Source organism: Lissotriton vulgaris, chromosome 3_1, assembly GCF_964263255.1.
Source record: "Lissotriton vulgaris chromosome 3_1, aLisVul1.2, whole genome shotgun sequence".
Lineage (NCBI taxonomy): Eukaryota > Metazoa > Chordata > Amphibia > Caudata > Salamandridae > Lissotriton > Lissotriton vulgaris.
The window spans coordinates 1,248,840,962-1,248,859,554 of NC_141689.1; the positions used below are offsets into that span (position 1 = coordinate 1,248,840,962).

Genomic DNA, 18,593 nt, shown 5'->3' on the forward strand with positions numbered 1-18,593 from the left:
TGGTAGCCGGAGAATCTTCCAAATCTGGTCAGGGTCTCTTCTATTGTTGTTAGAGACCTACTTAGGTTATCTGTGAAGATCATCATATCGTCTGCATAAAGAGCTATCTTCTTAGACCAGTCTTGGAAGGAGAAGGGGGATATTGAGGGATCTTTTCTGAGACACTCTGCCATAGGTTCAATATAGAAATTGAAAAGCAAGGGGGAGAGAGGGCATCCCTGCCTTGTTCCTCTCTTTATCTGGATGTTTGTAGTGAGATTGCCATTGATTAAGATTTGTGCTCTAGGGGAAGTATACATTTTTGCCACCATATTCAAGATGTTTGTCCCCAGATTGAAATTTTTCAATACTTCATTCAGATATACCCAGTTAACTCTATTGAACGCTTTGGCTGCGTCGATAGTAATTATGGATAGTGGAAGTTTCTCGTTGATGGCTATGTCTATGGCGCCAAACAGTTCTTGTGTTAGATCTTGTAATTGTCTTCCGGGTATAAATCCCTTCTGGTTGTTGTTAATTAGTAGCCCTGCTATTCTCCCAAGTCTCTTGGCCATAATCTGTGTGAAGATCTTGTAGTCACAGTTCAGGATAGAGATTGGGCGGTATGATTCGCTTTTTTTTGGGCTTTTAACTTGTTTTAGAAGAATGGAGATTGTAGCTTCGTTCCAAGAATCTGGGAGGTTGCCATTTTCCAAGAAGATTCTATTCAATAGAATTGTTAAGGGGGAAAGCAATGAGTCCCTTAATTTTGCGTAAAATTCATTTGGCAAAGCATCCGGACCAGCTGCTTTGCCTCTCTTGAGGTTTTTTAGTACTTCTTCTACTTCCTGAGTTGTAATTTCTGCATTTAATTCCTCTCTCAATTCTGGTGTTAAGGTTGGAAGATTTAAGGGCCCTAAGAAATGCTTTATTTCTCCAATTTCGGGATTGCAATCTTCCTTGTAGAGATCTGAGAAAAAAGCGAGAAATTCTTGTTTTATCATAGCATCTTCTGATCCGTTCTCGGCTGGATTTCGAGGGTCAATACAAGCGACTTTGTTCCTGGCTTGATCTGTTCTGATTTTTTCCATGCAAGCATCTTGCCACAGCCCTCCCCATATTCGTAGTGGGCGAGTTTGCTAGCTTCCCATTTTTCTCTAACTTTGTTTTCCAGGATTTCTACTGTACTTTCTTTTTGACTCAATCTATCTGCCTCCAGTTGCTCTTTGCAAGAAGGAGATGTTGCTGCAGCTATTTGTAGGTCCAGATTTTTGATCCTGTCTTCCAATTTTTGGATCGTTTGTTTTATTCCTGGTGATTTGTGTGCCGCTAGGCTAAGGATATTCCCCCTAATCACCGCTTTGTATGCATCCCAGGTTGTCTGTATTGAGGTGCCGTCCTTATTGTCCTCAAAGAAAAATTCGGTCTGTTCTTTGAGCTGCTCAGCAATCTGGGGGTCTAGGAGAATTGTACGATCTAAGGTCCATCTTGTACCATACATACCAACTTTTAGTTTCAAGGTGATCCGGACCGCTGAGTGATCTGAGAGATGGGCAGGAATATGTTCTACTTTTATAGTTTTTTCAACTAGCCCTTGGTCTAAGAGAAAGAAGTCTATTCTTCATTGAATTCTGAGTTTTTTATTTTTAAAAGTGAAATTGTTTTGTTTATCACCCTTTTCTTTCCAGATGTCTAAGCACAGATCCCTTTTGTACAACCCCAACCAATCTCTCATTTTTGGAAGGCTTGTTTGTCTTCTACTGGGGAGACGGTCAGTTTTTGGATCGAGTATAATATTGAAATCTCTGCCCAGAATGATGGGTGATGAAGCCGAAAGTAATTGAGAATACAAAGTTTGTAAGGGGACTGGGTCGTCCGTATTTGGACTATAATAGCCTGCCACTGTTAGGACATTATTACATATTCTCACTCTGGCTATTGCCCATCTCCCCTTTGGATCTGTTTCTATTGATTCCAATTTCGCTTTTAAAGACTTTTTAAAAAGGATGGCAACCCCCTTAACAACACACTCCTAGTCTGTACAGATGTACGAGTCTTCACAATATAATTTTTTCATAAGTCTTCCCACTCCTTTTTTAGCAGATGTGTTTCCTGGAGGATTATAATTTCACTATCTGTTGTTTTTAAGTATTCTAATATTCTCCTTCTCCTACTTTTGGTTCTTAATTCATTTACATTCCAGGAAGTTATTTTCACTTGTGTTATATCTTTTTTCATTTTTTTCTACATTTTTTCCTTTTGCCGGCCTCCGAGTTCTCCTTCTTTTTTTTTTCCTGTTTGTTGCTGAGGACATTTTTCTGATTTTTTTCCCTAACTTGCTCCCATCTTCCGTGCATGATTTTTCAGTTTTTTTTTTTCGTAGTGTACCAGTTAAAAGAAAAAAAAGAAATTAAAAAGTCCCCCCTTCCCTGGAGAAACCTCCCTTTTTCTTCTCTGGGCTTTGTTAATAGTCCTCTTTGAGCTCCGTGCCTTATTTAATTTAAACTAAGAATACTCTGGCGCGAATATCCAGTAATATTTATTTACGCATCTGGTCACGTAACTGTTCTAGGAAAGATTCGACTTCTTTAGGGTCCCTGATATTGTGCATTTTGTTCCTCCACATGATCCGGAGGGAGGCCGGGAATTTCATCTAGACTGTAGCACCAAGCGCTTTCAACTCAGGCATCATCTGCCCCAACTCCCATTGCCTATCTTGTGTTGCTTTTGATATATCAGAACGTATCCTGAAGGACCAGTCGTCTTTATTGTATGATCCAGTTTTTAGTGCTTCACTTAGGAGTCTTTCTTTGAGAGAATATGATCGAAAATTGACCAAGATTTTCCTCGGATTTTTCCTTTCCTTACTTTTTCCAAATGGGTCTTTGTGTACCCTCTGAATGTCGTCTTCTAGTCCAAGATCTTTGCTCCATGGGAAGAATTCCTCTAGAAGTGAGACAATGAATTTCTTAATATCTGTGCCTTCCCTGCCTTCCGGAACATTTAAGACTCTAAAGTTATTTCGTCTGGAGTGATTTTCCAACGTTTCCAGCTTGTCGGCGATAACTTTGTCTGTTTCTCTCAACGTTCTGATTTCTCTCTGATTAGACTCCACTCTTCTGCTTAGTGATACTACTTCTGCCTCTACTGCAGTTACTCTATCTCCTAAGGCATTTAGTTTTGTATCTAAAAGTTCGCATGCCTCCTGGATCTTGCTTTGGTTTCCTTCTGAAATCTTGAATCTCGATTTAATTTCTTCCATCATTTTCTCTAGGAATATATCGGTGGGGGTTCTCGTCTGACTTGGAGTTTGAACTGCAATTGGGGTTGGAGTCTTGGCTTGGTCTAGGCGTTGGCCTTGGGTGGTTAAGTCCGCATCCCCTGTTAATGACATAGCTAGGCCAGTTGGGGATCTGGGTAGATTATGCGTTGAAATAGGGGGGTCTCCCAACCTCTTCTGCTCAGGACCCGATAGTTTTGATTGTGACCCTTGCTCTCGTTTCTTTTCCTGGTTTTGCTCTTGTAGTTTAAAGAAGGATCTTAATGAGGGAGTTATTTTGATCCTCGCACTGTCTGGCCCCTCCCGCACGTCTGCTATACCCCCTGTTTTTTTTAGTGTTTTTCCTACCTTCGCCTGTACTTTAGGGGGTTTCTTAGATTTTCTTTTAGTGCTTCGGGGTGGAACAGAATGTTTAGCGTTTGGAGCTGGGTTTGTTTTAAAAAACTGCCTATTTCTTAAACAGTATGTAGTTCTCCCTTTGGAATCTGGGGTCTGACCTGACTCCTCCAGTTTTTCTGACCCCCCCAACAGCTGTCTCCCCCCCCTCTTCACCAGATGTACAGGGATTTGTTCTGAAACAGGTAGTTTGTTTTTGCTTTCCGATCTTTTCCCTCTTGTCTGCAGCCCCCACCCCTCCCTCCACCTTTCGACCTTGTCCCTGGCTTACCCGGTTCATGTACTGGTCTATACGTCCCCCGGAGCTTTTCTTCCCCGTGTCCGCTGTCTGGGGAACTTGAACGGACTTCTCTGCTGCCCCCGACCCTTTGGCTCGACCCTTCGAATCAGTTTCGCGTTTTTTCAGCCCCGCGTAGGGCTCCGGTCTTGCAGTGTTCTCTCCGCTCTCGCCGCTGCGTGCGCTGTTACATCCTCCCTTACCCCGGAAGAAGACGGTGATTCTTTGTGCAGCCCTCCGGCAGTTCCTGTTTGCCTCAGATGCCGCCTCCCACCGGCCGGCGAGCGTTCGGTGTAAGGGACCCAGCCGCGCCCGACACTTCCAATGAGACACGGAGATGACGGGTAGGTCCGATGTTGTTGTTTTTGGCATTCCCTTTGTGCGTGTTCTTCAGGGTGATGTATGTTGTTAGGAAATGGTGGCAGAAAGTCGAGGCTTCGTACAAAGTGGTTTTGATGTGGGTCCGGGTGAGATTCTCCCGATTCAGTATGTCGATCAATCCGTTACATGAAGGGAAAAAAAAGAGCGAGAAATTCGAGGTACGTGACCCCTATCATGGCGTGCAGTCACTCGGATAATTCCTGCATGATTCTTGCTGTTTTTGCAGAGTATAAAGACATTTTAGTGTAGAGCAGCACGGAGCTCCCGACCGGGCTCACTGACCGGCCACCATCTTTCTCCTCCTTTTTATATGACATGTTACAATAACCCAGTACTTTAGCCAATGGTACATTCCAACATGGTTTCGAGTTTTGTGATAATTTATATTTCAGCGATATCTTATCATAGAAGTAGAACAGGTACATCCGCTTCTTTACTTATTGTACAGTTGCTCTGCAAGTTCTACCATTGGCTTCACCTGTTACAATTACTCTCTTCCGAGGGAAGAAACAATTTGTATAATAAAAACCCTAAACTTCACATAATCACCCACCCCCTACCCACTTCACTGGCTCATCTATTGATAAAGTGATTTGGCCCAGGGTAATACATATCATACAAAGAAATAGCCTATGGAGAGAGTAAAATGTTTTTGCAATAGCTTTCAATAATGAGTAAACTAGTACTCAGCCAATACTCGTGCGGTATAACTATACTATGATTCAGCAGGAGTGGGTGATGTGTTTTGTGTATCGAAGGGCATAAAGGGGGCAATGGCCTTGTGTGATTGAGTCTAATATCTGTTCCCATTCCAGGGATATGGGTGTTTAACGCATCCCTCTGAGTTCCTTCCTCCTGATGGCGGCACTCTCGACTCTGCCCCAGCAGACCATCTCTTTATGCCAAGCTTCTAGCGTATGGGCGAGGACTGATTTCCATCTCATTGTGATGGTACGTTTTGCTATGAGGATGGCCATATCCGAAAAGCGGGGTTGTAATTTCTGTGTTTTCGGGGAGTAACGTAGACCAAGCAAGCAGCTCTCTGCTGTGTTCCAACAAGCAGTGCCCATAGTGTCTCTTGCTACCTGTCCAACCACACGCCAAAACCTGCCCAATTGTGGGCAGTCCCATAACATGTGCATTATGTCCACGCCAGCCCTCTGCCATCTAGGGCAACAGACTTGTGCCTCAGGGTATATACAGTTAAGGCAATGTGGGGTAAGGTATGCCCTGTGTAGGATCATATATTGTATACATTTAAATTTGGCATTGCAAGACACCTTTTTTGGGAACTCCAGGAGAGAAGACCATTCTTTTTCAGTTAGGTCCCTACCTATATCTCTGGTCCATTTCTCTCGTAGAGCCATGAGGGATGTCCCTGCGTGTGCCCGGACTCCTCTGTATAGCCATCTGATTAGGTGTCATCCCTCCCCCATTAGATATACTGCAGATATTAATTCATGTGTAGGAGGTTATCTCCCGTCTGGGGACCAGTATTTTTTTATGTATCGAGTAAACGTGGCGTGTAATATGAACACGGAGTGAGGGACTCCTTGACTATAAGCAAAGTTTTCATAGTCCACTAGCGTACCGTCAATTAATAACGCTCCCACTGTGCATACCCCCTATTTTGTCCAGTGGGAGATACTACGTCTGGTGACTAGTCCTGTTGCAGTGGGAATTCCGAGTAAGGGAGTATTGGGTGTATATGGAAGGTTCCATCTGGTGTATTGTAAGGCCCGTTTCCAATATAGAAGTGCCATACGAAGCAGTGGGGGGATGTTTAGGGGGTCCTAGTCCCAGGTAACAGTAGGGTGTGTACAGTGCCCCGGCCCAGGGTTTGTAAAGTGTAGTCTATTTTTTGTAGGTTACGGCCTGCAAGCCAATATGATAGCCATTGTAATCGGCTAGCTAAGCAGTATGCGCAAAAGTCCGGTAATTCCAGCCCTCCCTCATCTGGCCTCAGTCGGATTTTGTCCAGGCTCACTCTTCTGCGCCCCTTCCCCCATATAAGGTCTGATAGGAGGGTGTCGAAGGTCCAGAAAATAGAGGCGGGGACCAGGACCGGAAGATTCGTGAAGAAGTATAATAGGCGTGGGAGAACCACCATCTTGGACATGGCTATTCTGCCCATCACTGAGAGAGGTAGGGATGTTGAAAAGGAGACCAGGGCATGTAGTGCTCTGATCACTTTCAGTAAATTGCCTTCTATAACATCTTGGGAGGTCCTGTAGATTTGTATGCCGAGGTATTTAAAAGTTTGTGGAGCAATCGCTAGGGTGAACTGACCGAATTTGACGGTCTCCAGATCTTCCCAGCATGTGATTTCTTTTCCTTGATAGCCAACGCTGAAATGCATTCAAACTGCTGAAATATACTCAGTATAGATTCTAAGTCTGCTGCCAGGTCATGAATATATAGAATAAGGTCGCCGGCATATGCCGATACTACATATGTCATATCTCCTATTATGATCCCTTTGTTTTCGGCCTCCTTTCGAAGCTTGATGGTAAGGGGCTCTAAGCTAGTACAAACAGCAGTGGTGACAGGGGGCAGCCCTGTCCCGTACCTCTTGCTACTGGATAGGAATGAGAAATGTGAGAGCCATAATCGACCCGGGCCTTTAGAGCCGTATATAATAACTTAACCCAACCCATTTATCTTGATGGAATGCCAAATTTATCCATGGCTGCCGCCGTGTATTCCCAATTTAAAGTCGCACCAATAATGTTCCAGATTTATCTGCTTCTATGTATTTATGTTGGGTGTATGCCTGATAGTCTATCAATCGAAGTTGTTCTAGGAGTTCTGCGTGCCGTATTTGCCCTTCTTGTGTGTTTAAAGAGGCCTCTAGTGCTGTTAGGTTTTCGTGGACCTCGTGTCAGGCTGCCACCGTGGCACCGATAGAGGTACCTCAGATAGCAGTCTTGAATGCATCGCAATCTATGAATGAGGTTGGATGAGGCGGAGTTGGTATTCTAATTGAAATAGTTTGTGATAGTCGACCCTAAAGTGTCACAGAAGACAGCATTTTCCAGCATCTGCGGCCATAGCCTCCATGTGGGGACAGGGGTGGAAATTCTTCCCCAAACTAGGGTGATCTTGAGTGGATTATGATCAGACAGGTTTTCCCCAAATATGTAGCATGTGAGACTTGGGGTAGCAGGGAGCAAAATATTCTGTCGAGTCTGGTATGTACTTGGTGGGGTGGGGAGTAAAATAAATATTCACGGTGGTTAGGATTTTTTAACCTCCATACATCTTTTAGTGTCCAGCCTTCCGCCCTGGTTAATAAGGATTCTGCTTGCTTGATTGCGGCGGCCCCTCAGAGAGGCGGGCGAGAATGATTTAAATGGACATCCAATATGGAATTATAATACCCGCCTAGTACCCATGGGAAGTCCACCCAGTCTTCCAACACTGCGTTTAGATTCGTGAGGAATTTGTCTTGTTAATAATTTGGGGCATATATGCTACCAATAACTATATGTATGCCATCCAACATGCCATGAACAAGCACGTATCTGTCCTGAGTGTCTGTGTGGTGTTCGATGGACACAAATGGGACCCCATGCCTAACCCATATGAATGTCCTCCTCACAAATGCAGAGTATGATGTAGTAAATATTTGGCCTCTCCATTTCTTGCAGAGTTTAACTGCCTCAGAGTCAGTGAGCTGGGATTCCTGGATCAAGGCAATCAGCGCCCTTCATCTATTCAATTGCACATGAATCCTATGACATTTATGCACGGATCCCATCCCTCTGATGTTCCAAGTAATTACAGTTTATTTACCTAGTGTGGCCATGTGCATGTTTATTCTATGTTACGGCAATCCTGGGGCCATATAATTAACGATGTTTATGATTTGGTGAGGTGAGCCAGATACCCAACAAAACATTGCAACTGTAACTCCCAATACTCGGACTAGCGCATAAACTATGCTGGTCCAAATGTTATATTAAACAATCTGAACTTCCATTTGGTTTTGAAATGTATTTGCTGCGGGTGGTGGTACCAATGTGTTGCATAATACATCACCTAGAGCGGAGCTACATGAATAACATTTGAAAGGGAACTGGGGGGGGGGGAGTTAAATACATATGTAATGTCTTACTCCCCTTTGTTGTAGCTGCCTGGCAGTAGCCTTGGAGGATTAAGGTTGGCGCCACCAAAAGTATGTTTGACGTTATCTAGAAGGAGTTCAAAAAGGGCTTTGCACCTTTAAGTAGAAAGAAGAGTGAACTATGCGCGAAATTAGGTGGGTCTCGATGTGGTCCACAGGGGAATAGATAAACTGATACCGCATGCGCGATTATTACCAAATAGAATGTTGTTGCAGAATATTAGAAATGGAAAACTGCAGGATGATGTATTGGTTAATAACATTCGTTAGAATTGACGTGCATACTACAATACCAAGGTTAGAAAGGAGAGATGTCGAGAAAGAGACACGTTTTTGTTGGTTCACTTCATGTTGGCATTTCGTAATACGATGATTAACTCTTCGGAATATAGAATAGACAATTTTGTAATAATTCTGTAGCATGAGATGCAACAATTAAGAATGTGAAGATTTTGTGTTAACAGTCGGGTAATTGTATTGTTTTATCATTTACAGTGACCCCTGAAGAAGGGCGTGAAGCCCGAAATGCATTGGGTGATTTTATCCGAATAAACACCGCTTTGAATGAATTTGTGTATCAATCATGTTCTTCGAAAAGTCCTTAGTGACACCATTAGAGCAGTAGAAACTGGCAAATAACACGTACACGGAGCGTGTGGTCCCGTCTCCATAAGAGCTTTCAAAAAGAGGAGAAATTATACAACAAATTGGATTCTCGAGTATAAAGATAAAATAATGATTACGGTTGAAAAAGTTATGCCAAAAAAGGCATTACGCTGTGCGTTTACTGGGGGCTGGATGCAGTCCCACTTCTTTTGATGTTAGTAGCCTTGGAGATTCATCCAGCCTTGGGATGCCATTAGCCAAATAAATCTTGCACTGTTTGTGGAGTGATCGAGGGAAATAATATATTGTTACTATCAGAGTCTGAGTGCATAATATTCTCATCCGACTGTTCCAGCGATGAAGAGGGGTTAGAATCTCGATTGGCAGCCGCCGCTGCCAGTGCTGGTTCCTGCTCCTGCAGAGCCTGCTCCAGTGAGAGATTTTTGGCAGTATTTGACCAAGTCAATCGGTCTTGGCGTGTTCTTTGTCCTGTTGCTTTTTTCGGGTCTCAGTGAGTTTTCTGGTGTAGTCTCTCCAGCACTTGGAAGGAGTGGGTAGTTTCCAGCCAGTCATTTGCTGCCCCTAGGCTGTCAAGAAAATTTGACTTTTGTTCGTAGATGATTTTCAGGCGGGCCAGAATCAGCAAAGCATATTTAAGATCCATGGCTCGGAGCTTCTTTTTAAGAGGCTATTAGGAAGTTCTTTGTTTTTGGACCATGACCATGTAATCTGGGTAGAGAGAGATCCAATGGTTTTTATACTGTATAGGTGTTTTCTCTCTTGCTTTTTGAAGCAGGATATAGTTCATGATAGGGGCTATTATTGCACGCAGGGGCACAGCCAGTGTTGGTTTACCAGTAGGAATCTGGTGCGCTCTCTCTACACAAAAGAAGTCTGACAATCCCTCCAGGCATATCTGATTCCGGAGCCATTGTTCCACAAAAAGAGTGGCGTTGGGTCCTTCTGCTCGCTCTGGAAGGCCTATTAATTTAGACGTTGTTTTGTCTTGGCCCTGCCCTCAGCATCTTCCAACCTATTGAGAAGACTTGTCAGTTGCCATTGCATTTGTGATATGCGCTCTGAGTGTTCCTTGTGCTAAGGCAATAAGTCTGATATAATCTGTTTGCTGCTTTTTTTCTATGCAGGAGAGATTTTCGTGATCCGCCATAAGGAGGTTGAGACCAGTAGTAAGGGATCCGATTTGGTGCTCTATAGAGTTCAGCGAGTCTCAAATTTCTTATAGGATTAGATCCAGTTTGTCCGGAATAGGGTCCATATTAGTTGGCAGGATGCCGATTAATGAGAGCGCTTGGGAGGCTGCCAGAGACTCCTTCTGTATCTGAGAGTCTGTAGATGGTATTTCTGGTGTCTTGCCTTTCATGCGCCCCATGGTGAAGTATTCAGCGAGTACCAGCTAGATCACTATTGCCTGCTAGGTGATACGTGGCCCGAGCCGAGCGATTAAATATTCCTCAGTGTTTAGTAGTTTGCGTACAGGTCACTCGCGTAGACTGAGAGGAGGGGAAAGGAGGGAAAGGGTCCTCGAAGACCTCCACTGATGCGAGGGGGGGCAACCCCAACAGGCTCTGCAGTCCAGTCTGCAGGCCAATTAGGTCTGACCCATGATGACAGCAAAGGGAGAAGGGCCACTCAATGCGGGGAATAGTGATCAGTGACTTTACTAAGGGTCCCAGGGCCCCGGCGGCTCCTGTGCCAAGTTGATCCAGTGAAGCCTTTTGGTACAGAAGGCCGTCACCGACTGCAGAAGCCAGACCTCAGCAGTTCAGTACTTTGACTGGAAGCCCAAAACTGTAGATTTTACAATGTCCCCAGTGCTCTGGGAGGCAACTCAGGCTCAGCACTCTCATTGCCCAAGCGGGGCACCACATGGGAGGGGGGCCCCAAAACAGTATTAATTATTTCCTGGGGGGCTTCAAAGGTGTGGGCCTCATAGTCTGGAAAGGCCTAAAAAACGAGTGTTGCTCTCTGCCACGTCAGGGGAGGAATCAACTCACCAGAATCTTCACGTGCGTGCACCGGCCTCTCTCATTAATCCGGGCTGTCCGGGGAGCTCTTCATCGCTGCTCGTATTTGGCTCTGCGCATTCCTGGTAAAGTGGTGCTCTCTTAGGCCCGCATGACTCCCACTGTACTGCGCAGCAAGATCGCAGATTTTTGGCTGCACCGCAGGGCCGTCATCAATGCAGTTCACCCAGCGCCGCTGCTTACAGATGGGAGCGGGCGCCGGCTCCCTTTAGGCCTGACTGCCGTTTACTGTCATCAGCCCAGCTCCTCCGCTAATCCTCGCAAGATGAGGGCATCGCCTTCGCTGGTAAGTCAGTCTCACGTTCCCACAGTTTACCTTGAGAGGAACTTCCGTGTCGGGGGCAACGGCAGGATTTCAACGCGGTCTCTGGTGCCGAGATGTGGACAGCGTGACAGCGCAGCCTCGGCTGGGTTAATCTCGTCGGCAGTAGCTCGTTGGGGCCACAACTCACACAGTTAGTCGCCCTTACTGCTACACGTAGTATAGGGTGGAAAGTTCTATTTGATGGCCCCAAGTTCCAGTGCTATTGCAGGATTCTCTGGGTCCCCCTGCGGAGCTCCACTAAGTTGCAGCAGCCATGTTCGGTGGTTAGCCACACCCCCTAACCACACTCTCCTAGTTTAATAGGAGAAAAAGCCTCATCAGACATGAGCTTGTCCTAAGATCTTAAAGTCAGATTATTTTTCTTTTAATATACTGTTAATGAACAAAGTTTCAAGCCATCATTGGTAAATACTGTATGATTTATTTATGTTTTACAAAGATATTCCAAAGACTGAAAATAAATGTCCAAATTTCTGTTTAGATCTTTCTAAATGGAAACATGCTAATTAATTGTTGATCCTCCAGTTCGATTAATTCTTAACTACAGTTTGTGATGCTCAATTCTGTTATGCTAAAAACAATGAGCCCCACCATAACACACATCACTGCTGCTATTTTTTTGCTGTTTGCATTTAATGAATGTCAAAAACCTGTGCCCTAATAATCACCATACAACCTGCTCTTCAAAGTCAGTTTACTCTGTACTCAGGCGTGGCTCTTCCACTAAGGCGGAAGAGCGTTATGCCACTGCTCTCAGAGCAGTGAAAATACGAAAAAATAAAATGCTAATAACTCATTATCATTTCATTTTTTTTAGCTGTGGGGCTGGCTTAGGGCAGGTCAGTGCTGGTATCACCGGGGGAGGAGTGGTGGCACACTCTAAGTGCATATGACTGTTTGGCCTGCTGTTTTAGGCCGGTCAAAAGGTCATGCACACTTTGCATATTCCCCACCAGGCTGTAATGCACAGCCTGGTGACGAACATGCATAGGCTCTCACTGCCTGGCTGGGCGCTGAACCTCGATACTCAGGACCAATCACAATGCTGCATTGCAGCGTTGTCATAGGTTATGGGGAGTCTGTCTGCTTCCTCCCTCAGGGAGTTGCCATGAAGAGCCTCCTCGACGGAGTAGAGACGGCGGCCATCAAAAGGTAAGTGGGTTTTATTTATTGCTTGTTTTTTGGCTGTCGGGTACCTTTATCCTACCACACAGTGACACAACAACACTACCAAAAAGGCACAGTCTGCACCATGCCCATTACCTTTTCATCTCCCTGGTTCTGCCTACGAGGGAGCAGTGATGCGCATGCAGTGATGCATATGTGGCTCCCGCAGTACCTGCTGAATTGGAATGGGAAAAGAATGCAGAAGTTGTGCAGTGAGAGGAAACCGAAAGGAGAATGGGAGATCGGCGATACCTACTCTGCGGGCACACTGTGCATCAGCACTCCTATGAGGGGACGGCTACACTTACATATCACAAGGATCCAGATCACGAGGCAGTGGAGATAAAATCATGACTCCGCTTTTGCAAAGTAACTCAGCTACAAGAAATATCAGACAAAAGCAATGCAAGCCACTGCAGCCACATTCACTGACACTAAAGTGCGACCCTGCTATTGCACATTCCTTCACCCAACTGAAGTTTAAAGGATGGCCACAATATATGCAAGTTAAATTTAGCATGACCCAACAGCAAAGTCCAAAGTGTACAAACCGGGCTCGAGCCTCGGCAGGTACGCTCAACATCCTGTTGTTCTGGGCAAATCACTTAATCGCTGCATGCCTAACAAAATGAATGTGTCCCTCTGTAATGCAGCTAGTGCTCATGTAAGGCGCTCTGATAACTTCGGGTCGAGTTTGTGCTATGTAAAGCTCCGGGAAAAAAAACTGAGCACCAGTCTGTCGATTCTCTTGAAAATGGCCTTTTGCAAGTCAGGCACCCACAGGACACTCTATTTATACCAATGGAGCAGCAATCTTGAATCAGGCACTCTGAAAGAAATACATTGAAGTCTGTGGGGAGCGATTTAAAGTCAGACACCCAAAGAAACAAGCATTGGCATAGCCAATAGGTCTCGCTTTTGAGACCTTATAAGTATTTAGTTATGCAACACAATATCCTTGGTGCAACAACATCAACTGTTGCATCCCTAACACTTATAAGGTCCAGAAGGCGAGGCCTATTGGCTATGCCAATGCTTGTTCTATTAGTGTGTGCCCCTTGTTAAAAAGCTTCGAGTCACTCAAACAAATAAATAAAAATACTATAATATTGCAACTGATGATTTTTACAGCACCTGGATTTTGTATTTAAACCTTTGGGCAACAAGAGAATAGGTCATGTATTTCAATTTGACTTATTCTGTCCGAAAAAAGTTTTCAAATAGTAAATAACCTTCGCTGGTTGCCTTCATCTTTTTAAACAAGAATTGTTAATCTCTGAATTTAACTATGGTGTCTAGTTTTCCTTCTGAAGAAAATGTCTTCTTATCACAGTATGTTCTCTGCTACTGTTTTTCTCAAATAGCGGGTTGTTAAAGATATGCAAGTGTGAATCTGCAATGAGGTATGTCAGAGAAAGGCACGGTGTACCATAATCACCTTGTATGCTGTTGTGCTTATGTTAAATGTTATGTGAAATTCCATAAGAGTGACCGCCCAGCCAGAGAGGATCTGAACATCTGCAATGAAGCAGAGTCTCAGAGGGGGTGAAGGCCTGGGCGCACTCAAGTCACTGAGAGATGTCACGGCGCTGTTGGCACAGCAGGAAAAACAGTGGGTGATGCCGGCAGCGCTGTGTGACTGTCACAAGCCATGTATTCTATAGGAGGCGGAGATATCGCTGCAGGAGCCCATTCCTGCAGTTGTGCTGTCGATTCTGGTTTTGCAGTGTTGTACGTTGACCTGGAAGTAGTAAGAGAAACTGACCTCTTCTTATCCGCTCATGATGAAGGCGAAAAGGCACTGGTCATCTAGATATCATTAAAAACATGCAGATGTGGCACGACTGAGAGGCCACGAGGAAAATCATGTTCTGGTAGGGAGCCGAGGAGCACCATTGCCAAGTCAATACTGCCATCTAGAGCACAGAAGTATAAGACAGGTAAATGCTCCAATCCAGAAAACATTTAGCAGATTTAAGGAACCATGTTAACACCTTGGCTGCTATGGCTTTTCCCGTCCTGTGCTGGAAAAGCTTGAAAAGCAGCATTTCATGACGAGCTCACCTTGTCATGAGCACAGCTCCAGTGTGCCTCATGACGAGCTGAGCTCGTCATGAGCATGGAAGGTGTTAAACAAGTGCAGCCACGCAGCCGCAAAAGGAATGTGAGGTATGCAGCTGGCACCCGGTCACGCTGCTGCTCGCACACAAGAGAGGAAAGACAAATAGCGCCTGTGCTAGAGGAAAGCCAGATGGCACCTGTGCACGTAATTGTGCGTGTAACGCACGCTCTATGCCACAAGCAAAAGCGTGTGGTCTGATTTTTGAAACCCACTCACTAAATGTCTCGCCAGAACAACGCATGCGCTGGCTCAGGCGAGACCTAAAAACAATTGAAGTCTATTGGAGTGCCATTTTACAGTCAGTCACGACCTGAAAACAAGTGAAAAATCCTTTACAAAACTGGGCAAATTCACAACAACCTACAACAACATCTCAACAAATGATAAACAATGCTCTGAAATGAGAAATAAACCAGTACAAAGCTAACCCAAAGTAAAGGAAGGGAAGAGGAAACGCAGAAAGAGACGGAACCAGGAAGAAGGGCAGCAACATACTTCCGACCCCCAGATCAGCTTTCTTTCTTGTCAGGAAACATGATGCAACCAAAATGGAATAAATGGCTAGATGACTTCATGGAATTTGTAGAAGCTTCTTGAGAAAAGAAGATAAATAAACACTAGTCACTCTGAAGAACTTCACCGGAAAAGAGATATGCAAAATCATCCGAGAATTACTGCCCATCCAATCACAGATCTACTTTTCAGTGTATGCGCCTCTGAATGCGAAATTCCAACCAAAGAAAAACGTTGACTATGAGCAGTACATGTTCAATCTTTCATCGCAAAAAACAAAGATCCAGTGGGTGATTTCATCACCAGATTGAACCTGTTGTTTAAATATTGCGAATCCAGCAAATTTTCTGATGAGGACGCAATCTGCCTATACATCTTAGGAGGATGCCAGTCAGAATTGCTCTGACAATGATTATTGGGAAAGAGCTACTCACTAGACAAAATCGAAGAGCTGTTGCAGCTGAACGATCAGGCAAAAGCACACGTGAAGAGGACTGAAGAAGAAGCAGAGAAGAGAGAACAGCCATTCTGGCTCCAAAATCAGTCCCAAAATATCAATGAGAAATAACTTACGAAAACAATAAACCAGGAGACCAACACAACAGAAGCGACTATTAAAACAGCAAAGAAAATGCTCTTGGTGTGGCGAGGCATACTCTCATGATGGCACATGTTTTGCGATGAGACAAGAGTACCCCAAAGGAGGAAAGGATATTAATTTTTAAAAGATGAGTAAGGCATTACAGAAACTCATACAATCGTAAAACCGGACATCATGTAGTAAGGGACACTGGCAGCAGCATGTCAAGATCCCGCACATCATGAACAATGACTTGGATGAAGCAGTCAACATCCAGGTCATCAACCGAAAGCTCCACATCATCCTCAGTTTCTTTCTCAAGTGGTGAATATCTGCTAATGGTAGCTCATGACGAAGAAGGCAAGAACAAGGGTCCATGAATCCAAATCAATAGGGTGAGTACCGCATCGCCTTTGTCCTAGAGGCGCAACGCTGAAGTTCATCTGTACAGAAGAATTCATGAAGATGAAAACAAAGGCAAATAAGCTACATCCAGCCATTGTGCAAATATAAATGTGGATGCTGAAAAAGACATTACTGTGTCTAGGAAAATTCACAACATTGACATGTAAAGATCGAACCACAGAGACAGACATACATGTAATAGATGGTTCAGGACCAGCAGGATGTCTACTTAGCCCTTACATGGCAGAACAATTAAACTAATTGCAGTCCTATACATCATGGATGATGACAGTGAACCAGCACCCAAAACTGTTCACAGGCCTGGGGAAAATGAAGGACTTCACAGTTGGACTAAACATTAAAGATCAAGTCAAATGTGCAGTTAAGCACCACAGGAGGACACCCTATCACTTACAGAAAGCAGGTGAAGAGGAACTACAAGAACTGCTAGAAGATTACATCATTGAGCTATTACAAGGACCAACGCCATGGGTTTCACTGCTAATGATAGTCGGCAAGCGTAACTTAGAAGGGTATGTTCACTTGGGTATAGACATGAGAATACTGAACAACGTGATCCAACAAAAGCGACACACAGGTCCACATCTCTGAGACATGATCCCACTCCCAAATGGTGCTTGCATACTCTCAAATCTTGACCTTAACAAAGGATACCACCAGCTGGATGCACACAAAGACTCAAGCTATATCACAACGTTTACAACACCTCTAGGTTTATTTTTATACAAACGGTTCAGCTTTGGCGGGCTGTCAGTAGCTGAGGTTCTTTCAAGAGGTCAGCAGACACCTAATTAGCCCCATAGTGAATGCACTGTACTACAGGGACGACATCCTGATATTTGGAATAACAGTAGAAGAATACGACCAAGCATTAGAACAAGTATGCTGAGTACATTAAAAAAACTGACACTTTTTTGCAAGTGTGAGTTTCACAAAACGCAAATGAAATTTTATGGACACATTTTCTCCAGCCATGGCATGACGCCAGATCCAGATAGAGTCAAAGTACTAAATAAGAGATAAGCGCTAAGAGACTTAGGAGATGTGAGGTTGTTCCTAGGGGTAGCGAGCTACTATGCTCTCTACAACAAGAACTATGTGACAATCAGCACCGCTCTGAGGGATCTAACCAAGAAGAGCCACAAGTTGATTTGAACCCCAGAATGTGAAAAGGCATTTTGAGAAACCAAAATAAGTTTCAGCATGGCCACAAATATTGCATACTTTGACCTATCATAGCACACAGAATTCACTGTGGACAAAGGTCCAGTGCACCTAATAATGATCCTAGCCCAACATCGACACAGAAAGGAAAGACTCTTAGTATTAAATGCAAGTCACAGTTTATCAGACATTGAACGATCATACTACCAAGCACTGAAGGAAAGCTTAGCTGAAGTTTGGGCATTCAAGCACATCTTTGTGGTTCAGAAACACTTCAAAATAATAGCAGATTACCAAGCACTAGCGACAATCTGTAGAGACACCCGAGCAAAGATGCCACAGAGAATAGAGTGCTGGGGAATCCTCATGCAAGAAAACTTGCATTCCATCTGACATCAACCTGGGAAAGACAACAACCTGGCAGAATACATGTCCACTTGTAATAGGGTGGATATGATATCTGTCATTTTTGTGATCGAGTAAACTGTCTGCCGAACTCTAAATCAGACCCTGTTTTGCAGGATATTGAGCCGAAGCCGGGGTCTCAACCTGGCTCCAAAATTGGCACCTCTGTAGGCCATATCTCCTCACTTCATGGCTATGTTGCTACCACTTCTTGATAACCTCAATACACTCATCAGACATACAAATATTAAGGCTGCTCGCACATACTCTATAAACATGGGGGGAGGTTTCTCCGCACTCTTAGAGACACACGCACTAGAAAATATTTATCACTGCGGCAAGCAAAGATGGTGATCACCAAATTTCACTGCCCACTCAGACCATCCCTTGCTCCGTCAATGACCTGTGGACTTACAACTGGCTTCACCTGGAGGCTGCGGGTCTCGCGGGCCTGCTGCAAAGTACTGATTCATTCGTAGTGGAAACTGGCTGCAGCTTGGCTTGTGGACCACGGTTTCCTGGGTCGGTGCTCTGACCGGGAGGCGGAGCAGAATTACCATTGTGAGGACAAACATGACAGGCTTGGAGGGAAGGCTGCTAAGCCACGGACTGCCGGGTTTACTGTAGCGGGTGGAGCAAGCTCCAGAGTGGCTCCAGAGGCAATAAAGGAGTCTAAACAGCGAGAATACAACAGCAGCACCAGATGGGAGACCGGAGGGCCAAACAAACAATCAGCGAAGGCTCTTCCAGTGTTACGTATCATTTTAGGACCCTATTGTAATTTTCCCGATTCATGCCTTT

The 18,593-nt window shown here is 44.5% G+C and overlaps 1 protein-coding gene across 1 annotated transcript in view; it reads left to right on the plus strand.

Moving 5' to 3' along the window:
* Positions 1-4,193: 4,193 nt before the first annotated feature.
* Positions 4,194-18,593, plus strand: part of LOC147727746 (uncharacterized) — a 493,048-nt gene continuing 478,648 nt past the window's right edge. Inside the window, exon 1 of the mRNA XM_086961752.1 lies at positions 4,194-4,276. Within this exon, the coding sequence (XP_086817878.1) occupies positions 4,257-4,276 (20 nt within the window). The 5' untranslated portion in view covers positions 4,194-4,256. The remainder of the gene's footprint in view (positions 4,277-18,593) is intronic.